This window comes from Muntiacus reevesi, chromosome 16, assembly GCF_963930625.1.
Source record: "Muntiacus reevesi chromosome 16, mMunRee1.1, whole genome shotgun sequence".
In the NCBI taxonomy this organism is placed as follows: domain Eukaryota; kingdom Metazoa; phylum Chordata; class Mammalia; order Artiodactyla; family Cervidae; genus Muntiacus; species Muntiacus reevesi.
This window is the reverse complement of record NC_089264.1, coordinates 55,360,289-55,378,794: the sequence shown is the minus strand read 5'-3', so window position 1 is coordinate 55,378,794 and position 18,506 is coordinate 55,360,289. Positions and strand designations below refer to the sequence as shown.

Genomic DNA, 18,506 nt, shown 5'->3' with positions numbered 1-18,506 from the left:
GGTTCTCTGTCTCATTCACAGCAGTGCGCATCGGTCAGTTCCAGTCTTTCCATTCACCCCTCTTCTCCCCTCTGGTAGCCATAATATTGTTTCCTAGATCTGTGACTCTGTTTCCCTTTTGTAAACAAATTCTTCTATACCATTTCTTTTAGCTTCCACACATTAAGCGATGTTATATGGTATTTGTCTTTCTCTGTCTGACATACTTTCCTCATTATGACTGTCTCTTCAGTTATCCATGTTGCTGCAGATGGCATTATTTCATGCCTTTTTATGGCTGAGTGATAATTCTGTTGTATATAGGTACTGCATTTCTTTGGGGCTTTCTAGGTGGCTCAGGGGTAAAGAGTCCGCCTGCCAAGCAGGAGACGCAGGTTTGAGCCGTGTGTTGGGCAGATCCCCTGGAGAAGGAAATGGCAATCCACTCCAGTGTTCTTCCCTAGGAAATCGCATTGACAGAGGAGCCTGGTGGGCTCCATAGTCCATAGGGTCACAAAGAGTTGGACACCACTGAGCGACTAAGCGAGCACGCACACATTTCTTTCTTTATTCCTCTGTCGATGGGCATTCAGGTTGCTTCCATGTCCTGACTATTGTAGATAGATCTGCAGTAAACATTGGGGTTACATGTATCTTTTCAAATTAAGGTTTTCTCCAGGTAATGAATTTGAATGTTCTTTCCAAAAAAGTTTGCATGCCTACTTTGTGCCAGTCCTATTCTAATCTTTGAGGATACAGCTGTTAACAAGACAGTGAAAAATTCTTCTCCTCACAAAAGTTGGGTGAAAAATCATTTCTAAAACTGGGGAAACATTTTTCTCAGCTGTGTGTTAATTTGTGTTAAAATCAAGTGGAATAGACAGAAATATTTCAAACCATGTCAAAAGAAATAAAGCTCTGGATGAAGTAATAGTAGTGTGATAAGAAATAATGATTTTAAAAAGGACTTCTGGTCCTTGGGACTTGTTGGGATTCAGAACATTCAGAAGGAATGCACCACACACGCTGTCATGAGATAGAGACAAGTATCACCTGAACAGCTGAGCCTAGGAGAAACAGCACAAATGTGGATGACTGTAAATCACTGTGCCTTACGCATTTCTGATTTAAAAGTTTTTAAAGTACAATTAGAATACTTTATACATGTGATTTTATTTCTCTGTCAATAACATCTCTAGATCAAGCTAATGATATTCAGATAAATATGTTCTCTTAAAATCAGGAAAAGAATAATGCATCCTCCCCACCCCCAATTAATATTTAACATCATTTGTTAAATTTTTTTTAGAACACAAGTCTTACTTGAGCTTTCATTTCAACTATTAATATGAGTATGTTTTCCCCATATCCTGTGGTAGATGTATTCTTTTCCATCTTTACTTTTCTTTTGCTGTATATTCTGACTTGGAAAAGTTGCAAGAATAGTACAGAGAACTGCTGTATTCTCCAGATGCTGACTGTTCCCGTTTTTACTGCTCCCTTCTTAGGGGCACAAAGCCGTGTATAACAGAATCACCAAATTCAGTTCTTTATTCCGTTCCTGATGTTTGTATCTAGAAATAGTGATTTACAGTCATCCTCATGTGTGCTGTTTTCCAGATTAGGTCATTTATACTGTACCTGTCTGTATTTTAAGACAGTGTATGTGATACATTGAAATTGTAATTAGAAAACCAGTCAGTGGGATTTATTCTAGTAACAGAATTAGGAGGAAAGTGTCACTTCAGTAGACAAGGGAAAAAGCAATGTATTTGGAACAAACCTAGCACAATGAGGCTTCCCTGCAGCCCCGTGGCTGAGAACACGCCTTCCCGGGCAGGGGCGGGGCTCGGGCCCTGTCAGGGAGCCAGGACCCTGCGTGCGGGGCTCGGGCACACAAGAAGGAACCAACGAGAATGTGTTCATCACGAGGAGTCTCGTCAAAGTAGCAGTAGAGACACAGCTTCAGTATTTGCCAGTGGTTACTGGTCAGGTAAGGCTGATTTATGTAAAGAAGCATTTTCTATGGTATGAGGAAATGGTTGTGATTGGATAAATGAAGAAGAAGTAACTGTGTGGTTATTTCCATCTTTATAGAGAAAACAGACAAGCATAGAATACACCAAATGTAACTAGTGATTATTTTCTGGAGTTAAAAAATTATGCTATTTTTCCATTACACTTTTTTTTGCCTTTTAGAGTGATTCTGAAATGTGCATTTGTTAGTTTTATAACCATAAATAAGACCAGGGTTTATTTTATAATTAAGACCTTTAATCAGGAATAAACTGCCTAAAAATGTTTATTATTTTTTCTTTTTATTTCTTTAGTGCTTTCTGTTGTGAATTGCAAAACCCGTTAAAGTGTGAAACTTAATAGCTTTAAGGAGCCTAAATCAAGGTAGCTTTGATAATAAGTGTAAAAGAAACATAATTGATAATGTTACAGAATATCAAATGATTTGCTTGTGCAGTGAAGCTGCCAGGGCTTCCCAGGTGGCACCAGTCGTAAAGAACCCACCTGCCAACGCAGGAGACAAGAGAGACTTGGGTTTGTTCCCTGGCTCAGGAAGACCCCCTGGAGGCGGGCATGGCACCCCTCTCAGTATTCTTGCCTAGAGAATACCAGGGACAGAGGAGCCTGGGGGGCTACAGTCCATAGGGTTGCAAAGAGTTGGACTGAAGGGGCTTAGCATGCATGCACATGAAGCTACGAACTTTTTTTCCCCCCACTGGGCTGGGTCTTTGTTACGGAGTACAGGCTCTAGGGGCCGCCCTGGTGACTCAGAGGGTAAAGAATCTGCCAGCAGTGCAGGAGACCCAGGTTCAGTCCCTGAGTCAGAAGAGTCCCTGGAGATCAGGGCAGCCCACTCCAGTGTTCTTGCCTGGAGATTCCCTTGGACAGAGGAGCCTGGCAGGCTACAGTCCATGGCGTTGCAGAGTCAGACACGACTGGAGGGACTTAGCACGCACACACAAGCTCTAGCGTGCACAGGGCTCAGTGGTTGCCGCACGCTATCTCAGTTGCCCCACAGCATTGTGGGATCTCAGTTCACTGACCAGGGATTGAACTCACACCCCCTGCATTGGAAGGCAGATTCTTGGCTACTGGACAGGTAAGTCCCAAGCCATGAAATTTTTACCTGAGCTAGATATAACATTAATAATGGGGGTCTTAAGTTCTTCATACATGTGGTACAAATGCAGATAATGCATCTGTCACTAATCCTGATGTTGGTACTTATCCATGCTTGTGGTCTTTACTCAGATTCTTAAATGAAGATGTACGTAGTAACTGATTGCTAGTTTGTTTTGTAATGGAGATGAGTGAATATATATATTTTTCACTGGCTTCTAAATATCAAGAGTTGACTATTTTTTTCTTTTGTACATTTTTGCAGATGGTAGTAAAGACTTTTATGGATATGGATCAGGACTCAGAAGATGAAAAACAGCAGTATCTCCCTCTAGCCTTGCATCTAGCATCTGAATTTTTTCTCAGGAATCCCAATAAAGATGTGCGTCTCCTTGTAGCATGTTGTTTGGCTGACATCTTTCGAATCTATGCCCCAGAAGCTCCATATACTTCCCATGATAAACTTAAGGTAAATACAACCTTTACAAAATTGGTTTTCTTTTATAGTTTAACTTAATACCCTTAGGAACATAGGTTTCATTTTAATCATCTTATCATCGTAAGATTATGTCATAAGTTATAAAAACAAAATAATTATTTATTCAATTAATATTCATTGAATATCCATAAAATGACTGGTATTTTTATGAGACATTTGAAGGATACAGATCAAAACGGTCCCTGTCTGCTCATATCTGACCTTCAGGATAACCTATCTGAAAGCCCAGATGACTGAGTTGAAGGGATGGTGGATGAATGACACTTTTTAAAACAACTGTATAACAGAATTCACACATTCAAATGACTATTTTCCTCTGCAAGTTATTTTATATGCAAAGCTATATGCTCATCTTGATGGTTCTGCCTTTGTTTGAAAAGTTTGAGGAGCTCCTCTTTTGAGTTGATCTCTTGAACTGTTTTCATATTATGAATACTTTCAGGTAGCCCTTAAATCAGTTTATTCCATATTGATACTATTTGGGGTTAAAACTTCTAAAGAAAGCTTATTAAGAAATAGAGCACTGTTGTGAAAAGTACAATCCCTTGGACCAGTCTATTAAATAGGTCTTGAAAATTACTATTTACATCTAGGGAATTGTAATGGAAGTACTTCATATCCAAGTACTTTAACTGAAGATAATTACCGTGATACAATATAAAGATAGTGAATAAAGTGGAAGTTCTGTACTTAGAAGAAAGGGTAACGAGACATAGAACCTATGATTCTCTCAGAATGAGAAAGCCTAAAGATATGTGACAGTAATTATCTTTATTTTTGCTTCTAAAGGATGTAATTTTAAATTGCTCTTTTCCAGATATTTTGAGTAATTGACTAGGCTAGTGCCAAGGATAATTTTCTTTTATTGTTGTCTTTAATAGAGAATATATATATAGACTGTTAGAATATTGTGAAAGTAATAAGTACTTGTGTCTAACTTAATATATTTTATCATTTTTTAAAACAGGACATATTTTTGTTTATTACCAGACAGTTAAAAGGTTTGGAGGATACAAAGAGCCCGCAATTTAATAGATACTTTTATTTATTAGAGGTAAAATTTTTTTTATTTAATAAATATCACTATTTCATGTTGTAGGAAATTCTTTATAGTAACTTTATAATGTAAAATGAATCTTTTTGTTTGTTTTATACAAAGCCTACTTAAGAAAATGTCATTTACAATATTTTTTTTCGTTCCTCATCTCTTCATATTCCATGGGCAAAACTGTTACATGGAGACTTTATTTTCATGTTTTTATTCTTTCCTAATTCCAAAAGAGATTAAATCAAATTAATTTTCACTGCAGTTAATATTTTGTGTATATATATGTCCTACCAACCTCTGACTGTTTAGTATTTTTCAGTAAGAAAAGGTTAATGCCAACAGATACTTATCTTTTTAAAGGTCAGAGTACATGACTGCTGAAACAATTGTAGCTTTATATATGTTGGGGTATTATAAGCTTTAATATAGATTTCTAATTCTAAAAATTAAATTTTATTAATGAGCCTACTTTTGTATAACTATTCTCGGTATGTGTGAATAATTTTATTTATTTGTTTATTTAAGAATTTAGCGTGGGTTAAATCGTATAACATCTGCTTTGAATTGGAAGATTGCAATGAAATTTTTATTCAGCTTTTTAGGACTCTCTTCTCAGTGATCAAGTAAGTTTTTTTTAAGTATTTCTGTTTGTCTCTTTTTCTTGCTGTGCATATTGAATTATCATGTACTGTGTATTTACACTAAGATCTTTTAGTTAAAAGGAAATGTTTTCCTTAGAAAACTTAAAGAGGAAAATAATTCTGTTGTCTGAAAACTCTCTTTGTCTTTATACTGACATTTTAAGTTATGGTATCAGTTGTATGTTGTTGTCGTTTAGTCACTAAGTCATGTCTGATTCTTTGTGACTCCATGGACTGTAGCCCACTAGACTCCTCTTTCCATGGGATTTCCCAGGCAGAAATACTGGAATGGGTTGTCATTTCCTTCTCCAGGGGATTTTCACCACCCAGGGCAAATTCTTTACCACTGAGCCACAAGAGAAGCCCATCAATTGTATAGGTTGACTCTTATAAAGCAAATGATATGAGACCTTATATTACATAATGAAGTACTAAATTAGGAGGTGAATCTACATAGAAAACCCTAAAGACTCTACCAGAAAGTTACTAGAGCTAATCAACAAATATAGTAAAGTTGCAGGATATAAAATTAACACACAGAAATCCCTTGCATTCCTATACACTAACAATGAGAAAACAGAAAGAGAAATTAAGGAAACAATACCATTTACCATTGCAACAGAATAAAATACTTAGGAGTATATCTACCTAAAGAAACAAAAGACCTATACATAGAAAACTATAAAATACTGATGAAAGAAATCAAAGAGGACACAAACAGATGGAGAAATAGACCATGTTCATGGATTGGAAGAATCAATATTGTCAAAATGGCTATACTCCCCAAAGCAATCTATAGATTCAATGCAATCCCTATCAAGCTACCAGCGGTATTTTTCACAAAACTAGAACAAATAATTTCACAATTTGTATGGAAATACAAAAAACCTCGAATAGCCAAAGTAATCTTGAGAAAGAAGAATGGAACTGGAGGAATCAACCTGCCTGACTTCAGACTCTACTACAAAGCCACAGTCATCAAGACAGTATGGTATTGGCACAAAGACAGAAATATAGATCAATGGAACAGAATAGAAAGCCCGGAGATAAACCCACGAACCTATGGACACCTTATCTTAGACAAAGGAGGCAAGAATATACAATGGAAAAAAGACAACCTCTTTAACAAATGGTGCTGGGAAAACTGGTCAACCACTTGTAAAAGAATGAAACTAGAACACTTTCTAACACCATACACAAAAAGAAACTCAAAATGGATTAAAGATCTAAATGTAAGACCAGAAACTATAAAACTCCTAGAGGAGAACATAGGCAAAACACTCTCCGACGTGAATCACAGCAGGATCCTCTATGACCCACCTCCCAGAATATTGGAAATAAAAGCAAAAATAAACAAATGGGACCTAATGAAACTTAAAAGCTTTCGCACAACAAAGGAAACTATAAGCAAGGTGAAAAGACAGCCCTCAGATTGGGAGAAAATAATAGCAAATGAGGAAACAGACAAAGGATTAATCTCAAAAATATACAAGCAACTCCTAAAGCTCAATTCCAGAAAAATAAATGACCCAATCAAAAAATGGGCCAAAGAACTAAACAGACATTTCTCCAAAGAAGACATACAGATGGCTAACAAACACATGAAAAGATGCTCAACATCACTCATTATCAGAGAAATGCAAATCAAAACCACAATGAGGTACCATTACACGCCAGTCAGGATGGCTGCTATCCAAAAGTCTACAAGCAATAAATGCTGGAGAGGGTGTGGAGAAAAGGGAACCCTCTTACACTGTTGGTGGGAATGCAAACTAGTACAGCCACTATGGAGAACAGTGTGGAGATTTCTTAAAAAACTGGAAATAGAACTGCCGTATGACCCAGCAATACCACTTCTGGGCATACACACCAAGGAAACCAGATCGGAAAGAGACACGTGCACCCCAATGTTCATCGCAGCACTGTTTATAATAGCCAGGACAAGGAAGCAACCTAGATGCCCATCGGCAGACGAATGGATAAGGATGCTGTGGTACATATACACCATGGAATATTACTCAGCCGTTAAAAAGAATTCATTTGAATCAGTGCTAATGAGATGGATGAAACTGTAGCCCATTATACAGAGTGAAGTAAGCCAGAAAGATAAAGACCATTACAGCATACTAACACATATATATGGAATTTAGAAAGATGGTAATGATAACCCTATATGCAAAACAGAAAAAGAGACACAGATGTACAGAACAGACTTTTGGACTCTGTGGGAGAAGACGAGGGAGGGATGTTTCGAGAGAACATCATGTATATTATCTAAAGTGAAACAGATCACCAGCCCAGGTTGGATGCATGAGACAAGTGCTCGGTCCTGGTGCACTGGGAAGACCCAGAGGAATCGGGTGGAGAGGGAGGTGGGAGGGGGGATTGGGATGGGGAATACATATAAGTCCATGGCTGATTCATGTCAATGTATGACAAAACCCACTGCAATGTTGTGAAGTAATTAGCCTCCAACTAATAAAAATAAATGAAAAAGTAAATAAAATAAATAAATTAGGAGGTGGAAATTATAAGTATCATAGGTACCATTAGTGAGTTCTGGGGAAGCATAATAGCTCAGTGGTTGAGCACACTGACTTCAATATCTATTCATTTTAAAGCTTAAAAAAAAATCACAAGCATTGCTCTTTCCTTATGTAAATCGGGACACACTTGTACAGAGGAGTGCGGTGGCTTGTCCAGGGACAAATTGCTGAGCAGTAGAGCCAGAACTCTGACTTCAGTCCAGTGCTTCATCCTGGTGTGTGTGTGTGTGTGTGTATGTGTGAGATTTCAATCCAGTGGGTGGGTGGGTGGGTGGGTGTGATTTCAATCCAGTGCTTCATCGTGTGTGTGTGTGAGATTTCATTCTGGTGCTTCATCCTGGTGTGTGTGTGTGAGAGAGAAAGAGATTTCAATCCAGTGTGTGTGTGTGTGTGTGTGTGTGTGTGTGTGTGTGTATGAGATTTCAGTCCAGTGAGTGGGTGAGATTTCAATCTAGTGCTTCATCCTGGTGTCTGTGTTTTAGTAAACCAAGCATTGTTAGGGGATGTGTTCTGTAGCATTACATTATATACAAGCAATATGTCTCAAATATATTTTAAATTTTCTAATAGCCACATTAAGAAAGGTAACATGAAACAAATGAAATTTATTCAAATAATATATTTTATTTCAGTGTATCCAGAAAGCATTAGTATTATGTCAGCATGTGGCTCTATCTCTCCTACTAGATAGGGCAGTAGCCAAATGGCTATTGCATAGCGATTTCGGTATTGAATAGCACATTTCTGAAGTTTTCTGTAGGTTTCTAATGAATACTATTACATGTTTTTCTTTTCCTTAGCTAGAATGGTAGGAAGAGAATATAACCTGGGATAAACTGGACCAACCTAGTCTAGTGATAAAAGCTTATAAAAAGATTGCATGAGAAAAAACTTGCTGTGACAACTAACTGAAGGTCCTTAAGTGAATGATAGAATGTATAAACTTTACCTTTGTGTTGCTTAGCTTTCGCTTCATAACAAAACAGCCCACAACTTGATGGTTTAAAACATGCTCCATCTTGTTTAGCTCATGATTTGGCTTGATGGTTCTTCTTGTGGGGGCTGGACTTGCTCCTGCATTTGCAGTCAGTTAGCGGAGCATCTGGCAGCTGGCGGATGTAATAGGACAGCTGGGCCACATGTCACTCTGTCGTCATCAGCAGGCTGTTCCAGGTCCCTTCATACGCTGACTCGGTTTCAGAAATTGCAAGAAGGGCACACCCCACCACAGGAGCCCTTTTTAAAACCTCGACATACTTCATGGCCGAGCAAGGCACATAGGCAAGCCCAGATTCAAAGGTTGGGTAGGTAGGCTCCCTCCTGTTTTGTTGGGAGGAGTAGCATTTTAAAGACGTGTGCTTACAGAGATGGGAACAGTTTGTGGCCATTGTTTGCTTTCTGCCACATATTTACAACTTTTTCTTCTAATATTAAAATTACCAACAAAATGAAAAAGAAACTCCTGAGTTGTTATCCTGCCCGTTTTGTTACCTTGACTGTCCACTTAAGTCCACTTCATACTGTGCAGTTACACTTTTTTCTTCTATTACTTTTATATACACGTACTTTCTTTCATCCTTTTAATGTTTTTCTTTTCTGAATCTAAAGATCTAAATTTATTCTTGACCTCATTCTTTAATTGAAAAAAATCACAGTGAGGTAAACCAGTAAAAAAAGACTTGCCTTTTGAAAGAGGAATTTATTGATTTGTATTTATTGACACATTTACCATGTATCTGCTGTTCTTCATTCCTTTGCATATATACAGATTTCCGTCTTGCATTATGTTACTTTAGTCTGAAGGACTTCCTTTAACGTTTCCTGTAGTTCAAGTCTACTGCTGATAGAATTCTTTCAGTTTTTCTATGTCTGAAAAAACCCTTATTCCATCTTCGTTTTTGAAAGTGATTTTCATGGTATGAATATTATGTTAATAATAGACTTCTTTCCTCTGTTGTTTTGTGTCTCAATACTTTTAAAGATGTTCCTCTATCTTTTTCTGGCTTACACTTTTAAAAATGATAAGTTTTTGTCATTTTAAGTCTTTGTTTCTCTGTTAATAATGTATCTTCTTTTTCTCTACCCACTTAAGATTTTCTCTGTATTGCTGGTTTTAAAGAATTCAGTTATGATGTCACACAGTGGAGTTTTCTTCCTGTTTGCTGTGCTTGGAGCTCACAGAGCTGCTTGGATATGTGGGTTTACCCTTCTGATTACTAGATGCCTTGTGAGTTGTAAGATTTTCCACTGTAGTTGAAACACACACATTGTTTGACCTGTGTGAATTCCAGGGATTATTCCTTCTGCTCCTTTCAGGTGGTTCCTTCCCCAAACTCAAGACACCTGCCTGTGCTAATCGCTAGTCAACTGAAGACTCAGCGGCAGCCTCTGAGAGCCTGCTCTCTGAGTAGTCCTCTCCCCTCTGGTACTCTGCCCTGAAAACTGGTCTCCCCAGATTCAGAAAAACCATCAGGCTCTGCTAGGGTCTTCTCGTCCTGTACTGAAGCCTGGGAGCTTTCATAGATAGGAAAAGTAAGCTTCCCTTCTTTCAGCAGCATGTGTATAGGGTCTGATATGTTTTCATATATTTTGGTGTTTTTTTTTTTAATTGTTTCAGGTAGAAGAGTAAATCCTATTATTGAATCTTGGCTGAAACTAATGGAAATAATTTTTAAGTCCGTTTCATTTCTCTTTTCTTCACTCCTTTCCTATTCACAAATGTATGGATCTGAGACCTAAATACTCTCTTCATTTTTTTGTATCAAGCTGAGTATCTCTGTTCTTCACTGTCTACCTCCCCCCACCACACACACACACATCCCACTATATAATTGACTTTTGCACAGTCTTGGCCTTTAGTAAGCAAGATATTTGAGAGAGAATATTTTTCTAAAAGTTGTAGAAAACTGTGAATCTAACAATAGGACAATTTTTCAGCAACTTTAAAAATTTGATCTTTGATTTTACCACTAGGTGCCCAACAGGTGTATTATACATTATTTCAAGCTTATTTTTTTAAAAATTATAGATAAGAGATACATAAATGATAATAAAATTTAGGTTAGTCTTAATTTAAATTTGTCTTTGTCTGTAGTAGTACAACTAAGTTATATCATTCTCTCGATTTGTCTTTGCATATATATTCTGATAAAAGTGGAAACGAACAGGTCAAGTCTTTAGTTAAGATACAGTCAGAGAGGGAGAAGCCTAGATGTTCTCATGACTTATAACAATTTTGTAGCCAGTCTTTTTGGGTAAGTTTATATCGGCACTAGACATATTTATTGAGAAGACTGAAACTGATGTTGTCTTTATACCTTGTTGATTTTTCATTTGTTTGTTTGAAATTCTTTGAGAGACAGCAGGATGACTTTTTCGGAATCTGAAGTCATGAGTTCTGGTAGCATTTTACATGAGATTTTGGATTTTCAGTATTGTTAAACTAAAACTTCTACTGGCAGAGATATGCAGGTGTTTACATAGGCCTTTTTTGTGTTTATAGTCCTGTCATTTTGGGGGAATTATTAAAATCAAAAGGGATGAAAAGCTATCTATGTCCTTTATCTTGTACAATTTTTGTTTCCTTAAAATTTTGTCATTTTTTAGAATCCAGGGGCATGTAAGCAAAGACTTTTTTGAAGTTGACATTTTTGTTTAGTTGAATTTAACCTGTTCTTTGAATTCTAGGTGTATGGGGCTTAATTAAATTTTTGTATGTGTGAAATAGTTTACAGTGACTTCTTAGCTGTTTTAGTAATAATCACCAGAGGAGCAAAGTAAATATGGAACAGCCAAAATTTCTTTGCCATTATTGGTGTGGTTTGCTAAAGTGAAAAATCCTTTACGTTTGAGATAGTTGCTTTAAACTGGAAAGTTTAATTTTCTTTGGTAAGCCTAATTTTTTTTTCTCTCTCTCTTTCTTTTTTTTTAAAGCAATAGCCACAATAAGAAGGTACAAATGCACATGCTAGACTTGATGAGTTCTATCATCATGGAAGGTGATGGAGTTACTCAAGAATTATTGGACTCCATTCTTATTAACCTCATTCCTGCACATAAGGTCTGTATAGTATGAAGATATTAAAGGTTAAGGTTAATATTTAATGGTAGTACTACACATATGAAAACTTGTTTTTCACCATTTGCAATCCCATGTAATTATTCCCACTATCATTCTCCAGTCCCAAGTAAATTAGAGTAACACACATAAGCCTTATAGCTCTTGTTGTCTTTAAAAGATATATTTTCATTTGGTTAAGTGCTGCCTCTTCTCTGGAAAATTAAAAATGTTCCAGATTGACCACTCATATCTAATATAGGAATTGTAAGGAATTGAACTACTGTCTTGGTTTAGTTCTTTGTTTTAGAAAAGAAAATGTATTTACTACTTTCTAACAGATACAGAGTGTAGGAATTGGTATTTCTTCTTAGAACCCCTGTCCTACATTTTTCTTAGGCACTTTCAGAAAATGATTTGGGCAAAAGCAGAAACTATATGGTTAATGTTAAGGGGGAAAGGATGTTTAAGAGCAGTCTATTCCTCTCCGTTTCCTTTTTCTGTTTGTTTCTGCTAGCTCCCCCTAAGAAAGCGAAGGACTTAGCTTCCCCGACTCTAGGTCCACCACTGATGTGGATTCAGGCCTATCCTAATGTTGGTACTTACTTTCCCGCTCTTTTCCTCTAAGTGTTCAGTGACTTGCCATCAGATGTCTGATAAATATGTATCTATTTATACTATTCACAATAAGATGCAACCAATTATAAATTCTTTTCCTGACTGATATATTATTTACATTTTTTAAAAATTCAAATGAGTCTGTAATAGATCAAAATTTTGAGAGTATGGCAAAGAGGTTATATATGTTAGACAAAATAAGAAAGGGAAAAATTTTATGAGGAATAGTGTATTTAGTGTTTGTATTCTAGTTAGAATGTATTTTTCTTTTTTTTCTTTCTTTTTTTTTTTTTTAGAGTGTATTTTTAATGAGTAGAACCATGCCTTTTTAGGAAATAGAAAGGTTTTCTTAATTTTATCAAGATATAAATGATATACAGCACTGTGTAAGTTTACCTACATTATGAAATCATTTACTTCATTTAAACATGAGACATTTAGTGAACATCCAATATCTCATAGCTGCAAAATTAAAGACTTAGAAACAAAATTTTTTTCTTGCAAATGAAGTAAATCTTAGGATTTACTCTCTTAATGAATTTCATTCACATATAACATATAGCTGTTTTTAAATAGATTTATGATGTTTATATCACTCGTACTTAACTCTTAGTTGGAAGTACCTTTTGACTGCCTTCATCTAATTCTGCCTCCCTACCCCCTGCCTTAACTACAAATCTGATCTCTTTTTTTATGAGTTAGTTTTTGAAGTGTAATTGATCTACATAACTCTTCCTTAGTTGCGGTTACACAGTATTTCTATACAGTTTAAAATGATCACCTAAATCTAGTTATAATGTATCAGCATATAAAGATTTACATAGTTATTGATTGTATTCCCCACATTGTACATTTCATATCTGTGACTCATTGATTTTGCAGGTGGAAGTTTGTATCTCTTAATCTCCCTCCCATGTTTGTTTCCTCCAAGATTGCCTTAATTTTGAGCTAATCTTATTCTCTTGGAAATGGAATAAAAACCTGGAGCAAGTATCAGGAAGCTATGGCTTGTAGACCAAATCTGGCCCACTACCTATTTATGTAAATAAGGTTTTATTTGAACACAACCATGCTTATTTGTTTTCATTGTGTCTATGGTTGCTTTCCTGCTGCAACAACCAGAGGTGTGTAGTTGCAGCAGTGACAATATGGCTGGCCAGTAAAGCCTAAAATACATATCTGCCATCTGACTCTTTGCATAAAAATTTTGCTGACTACTAACCTTTAGGTATAGGATATCCTTGTCTTTTTTTGGAGATAAGTGCAAGATGATGGTGAATGAATCTGGTCTAAAACTGCAAAGTGTAGAGATGTTAATAGGTACTTTTCAACACAAGGATTCCATTTTCAATAACTTTTTAAAAATTAAATATATCTTTTCACAGGCTTCCTCAGACCCCTTAATTTATTACCATGCATTGGGAATCTTGAGGAATGAAGGCAGTAGTTAGCATTTCAGAAATATAACTGATTGAGAATTTTGCTTGAAGCACTTCCGAGGTCCACTCTTCCTCAGAACAGACATTGATTAGACAGTGAAATACTTAGGATAATGGGTGTGTGTGTGTGTGTGTGTGTGTGTGTGTGTGTGTGTGTGTTAGGGATAAATGAGTGTGATTGCCAATTCAGATTGGTTCAGTTCAGTTGCTCAGTTGTGTCTGACTCTGCGACCCCATGGACTGCAGCATGCCTGGCCTCCCAGTCCATCACCAGCTCCCGGTTAACAAAACCTAAAAGTCTTAGATTTAGTAAAACTAAACTTAATATAGGGTTGAGCTTTTGGCTAATTACCTACTGTGTTTTTTAATTTTTTTGTATTTTAGTTTTTGATTCATGGTTGTGCTATTTGTAACTTCTGCATTTATGACCTCTTGACTAGTGGATATTGGGTAAAACCTTGAATGTGGTTCAGTTATATTTTTTGCTTTATATTTTCTGAACTTTGAAGACTTTGATGGTCTAGTGGTATTATCTCATAAATTAATTAATTCATTTGTAACCTTGCATATTTTTTGTGTTTCAGAACTTAAATAAACAGTCCTTTGACCTCGCAAAAGTCCTATTGAAAAGAACAGTCCAGACTATTGAAGCATGCATTGCCAATGTAGGTATTTCTGCCTATCTTTTTTCTGTAATTTTGTAGTTCTTAATCCATAAAGGTACGAATTTATTAGAACCCTTCACATAAAGGCTTATTCAGCCTGTAAACAGTTTCACCTATTTAGAAGAAATATATAAGAGAACTGATATGTCCAAATATAACCAAATGCAGCATAACTTTATAAGCTTATAGACATTGTTTTTAAATGGCACAAGAAAGAGGATGTTAGGTCTGCAATTCCCACCGTCTCTTCTGTTGCCTTTGTTTTTTATCTTTTTATCTTCTGGCTATGCTGATCTTTTTCACTTTCTCCCTTCATCTTTATCTGTGGCTCTCTGTCTATATAGTTCCTTCTTCATGTCTCTAAACCATTCTTCTGAACCTTTTTGGCTTTCCCTCTTAAATAGTTGTTAATAGAGTAGTAAGTTGTTTTTTTACTTTCGTGTGTGTTTTTTGTTTTTATTAAAAAGTCAATAAAGTAATTCTGAAAAGAAATTATAATTGTAATTATAATTATTAATGTAACAAGTTCATTATTGAACATTGCTCAGGCTCTTACCTGTTTTTTCACACTTTATATAAAACTTTGAATTGTTCATTTATGTTTCCATATCTTGACATCATTTTTTTTGACATTATCTTTTTATTTATGACAAGAATGATTGTAAGTGTTCCTTTGAATTCATACACAATTTACCTAATCATTTCCCTCTTGCCTTTCATTTAGGTTTTTTTCAGTGTTTTCTTTAGTACAGTCTTTGTGAATGTAGTATTTATTTACTATTGTAATTGTTTTCTACATATAAAGTCTAAGTATATTAATTTAAATGTTATGAATTATTAGTATTATTTAATTTACTAAATAGTTAAACATGGTTTAAAAAAGTTTTCTCAAGTATTATAAAAGTATAAACAGTGACTTTGTCTTTCTTCAATCTCAAATATCTCTTTCTCACTTCTCAAAAATAGCCATCACCAATAGATTTTCATATATTGTTCCAGAATTATTCATATGTGTATGTGTAGTTTTAAATTTTGTTAAAACTGTCTTCCTTATTCTTTTCAAGTTCTTCACAATAAATATTAATATTTTCTAACCCTTAATATATGTTGTCTTTCAAAAGAAATTTATCATTTGATTCTTAGAATTGTCATCCTAATTCGAAAGAAAGGTAACAACTCAATTACTTTTAAAATTTTTCATATAACAGGCATAATTTGATGATATTTGGAGATTTGTTCAGTTTTGGTGACTATCCTATGATATATATTAGTAACTGAAACATCTGTTCTTTTTCATCTTCCTCACTTGTATATGGAATGCCTAATTATATAGTTTTCTTTTAACACATTTATAAAAAGCCAATCCAAGTTTTTTAATGAAATAGATATTTTATTTTTGTTTCTGTCTCCTTTAGTTTTTCAATCAAGTACTGGTGCTGGGAAGATCATCAGTAAGTGATTTGTCAGAACATGTATTTGATCTGATTCAGGAACTTTTTGCTATAGATCCCCATTTATTATTATCTGTCATGCCGCAGCTTGAATTCAAACTGAAGGTAGGACTGACTATAATTTCTAAGCTCTTTAACTTTTGAGAGAAACATATATGTTATATTGTTTTCCTTTAACTGTAAAAGAATAAAATGTGAGTTCAATTTATCTTACATTTAGTTAACGTATACTTTTTTTTTAATCATTCGAGTAAAACAGAGACTCTCATCTCACTGATAAGAGAGTTTTTCATTGCAATTAAAATTATAATTTACTTAATTGTTAAATGCCTGATAAACACAGTGATACAAATAACAGATGTAAAAAATGGAGTTATCCCCAAAATGTATTAAATGTTATTAAATGATATATATTATTATATGTATATATTTTAGAACGTCAAATGATATCAGACTCAGTACTCAAAGGATCTTGATTTTAACTATTTGACCCTTTCATTGTATAGATCAAGGACAGAAATTTTTACGTTATTATGACTTGTGTATATCTGGGCTTTTTTTTTTTTTTCTTTTACTGTTGTTTTTTAAATAGCCAACTAAACAAATTCATAACTCCTCAAAAAATACAAAAATCTTAACACTCAGTCCTTTCTCCTTGTTAAACTTTAGAAAAGAACATCTTATATTTTGGTTGATATTCTGGAATTTTGAAAGATTTTTTTAATATCCAGTATTTTATTTAATCCTTAAATCAGACTATGGTATATTTAGGACCAGCACTACAATTTTTATTTTTAAGTTATGAAAAACATAAGATAAATTATTATGAAAAATTTAAGAGGAATTATTTTGTCAATTTACACAGTTAAAATGTATTTGGGATTAGAACTCTGATTTCAAACTCTTAAAACAGGTATAAGATTTGTCCGTTTTGTTTTATGACAAGAATTTGCTGTTCACGTATGAAAGACATTTTACTAGGTTTCTCAGAAACTGTTGTATGAAAAATGTTACACAGAGAACAAAGTTTTGTTTTCTTTTTTAATAATGGGTTTATTTCAACAACAGTCTTAAGAGTGATTCCATACCAAATTATTTCTATGTATAAGGCATTAAGATATTTTCTCCCAGTCTATATATAGAGTTTGAATATGAAAGTCAAGCCTCTTTAATCCTTAAACAAGGCTGCTATAATAGATGGTGGGAATGGATTAGGAACTAGACTTGAGGATTTCAATGTGTAGGCTTAATGTAAACAGAATAAGCTACATTGGTTGTCCATACCTCATTCTTCTATAAGTCCATTTACTTACATCAAAAGTTAAGAGCTGAATCTGGCCTCCCAAAAATGTTTTATTTGATAAATTTTATTTCAAAATGTCATGCAAAGAATTTTCTCTTTTTAAAAAGTTGATAACATTGAGTGGATGAATAAACTTTTAAAATCAGACTTTGTTGAAAACCCCAGATTATACATGTTTGGCTAGAACTTGAGTAGTAGCACCTTCAGTGGGTTATGAGCTTTTCTCTACCAGTTGTCCTCAGTTACTCTTCATCTTGTACCCTCTCTTCTTCATCGATACAAGTTGATGTTTTCATAGGCATACTTTAGGAGTAGGTGAATAAGAATTTTTTTTAATAGATTTCTTAATTCCCTTTTTTAAAAAAAATTTAGCACCTTAGTTAATGTTATTTCTATATAGTCTCTTTTAGTACAATATTATAACCCAAGGCCATTGATTTTTATGTTTTTCTGTACTCTTAGATAAATTTGTGCCTTTTAAAAACTTTATGTTGAACTAGTACTGTATCTAAATAATAGTAATAATGTAGTATTTTATTGTTTTACAGCAAGTGCTGTAAAATAAGAACCTATGTTCTTATTTGCTTCTGACTGTAACCCTAGCCTGTACCAGTATTACTTTTCTCATCCCAAGTGAGGAAACAGATCAGAGTAGTCCAGATACTATCTACATATAATTGTGCGTGTGTCCTTAGTCGTGTCCAGCTCTTTCCCACCCAGTGGGCTGTAGCCCGTCAGGCCCCTCTGTCTATGGTATTTTCCAGTCAAGAATCCTGGAGCAGGTTGCCATTTCCTACTCTGCAGAGATCTTTCTGACCCCATACGTCGAACCTTTGTCTCTTGCATCTTCTTCATTGGCAGGAGGATTTTTTTTTTTTACCACTTCACCATTAGGTAGCCCATCTGTATTTAATTATAGTGCCCCTTTTTTGAGTCACCAGTATATGCCAAGCAGATAGTCTAGGAAGTTTTTATGGCTGTGGTGATTTTCTGTAGGTGTATTTCTGAATCATAGCTACAACTTCTTTGTGGTTAAAAGTTCTGTAAAGACAAAAAAAAGTGTTTGAGAAAATGCTTCAGAATAACAGTTTGTTTGATTTTGCTTTTTATACTGGGCCACTGTCT

General features: G+C 35.0%; 1 protein-coding gene across 2 annotated transcripts in view; it reads left to right on the top strand.

The window, feature by feature from the left end:
* Nucleotides 1-18,506, top strand: part of PDS5A (PDS5 cohesin associated factor A) — a 121,407-nt gene that overhangs the window by 35,652 nt on the left and 67,249 nt on the right. For both annotated transcript variants that reach the window (XM_065907581.1, XM_065907582.1), the window contains exons 3-8: nt 3,380-3,583; nt 4,581-4,667; nt 5,187-5,284; nt 11,782-11,908; nt 14,547-14,627; nt 16,043-16,183. In XM_065907581.1, coding sequence (XP_065763653.1) covers nt 3,380-3,583; nt 4,581-4,667; nt 5,187-5,284; nt 11,782-11,908; nt 14,547-14,627; nt 16,043-16,183 — 738 coding nt within the window. The remainder of the gene's footprint in view (nt 1-3,379; nt 3,584-4,580; nt 4,668-5,186; nt 5,285-11,781; nt 11,909-14,546; nt 14,628-16,042; nt 16,184-18,506) is intronic.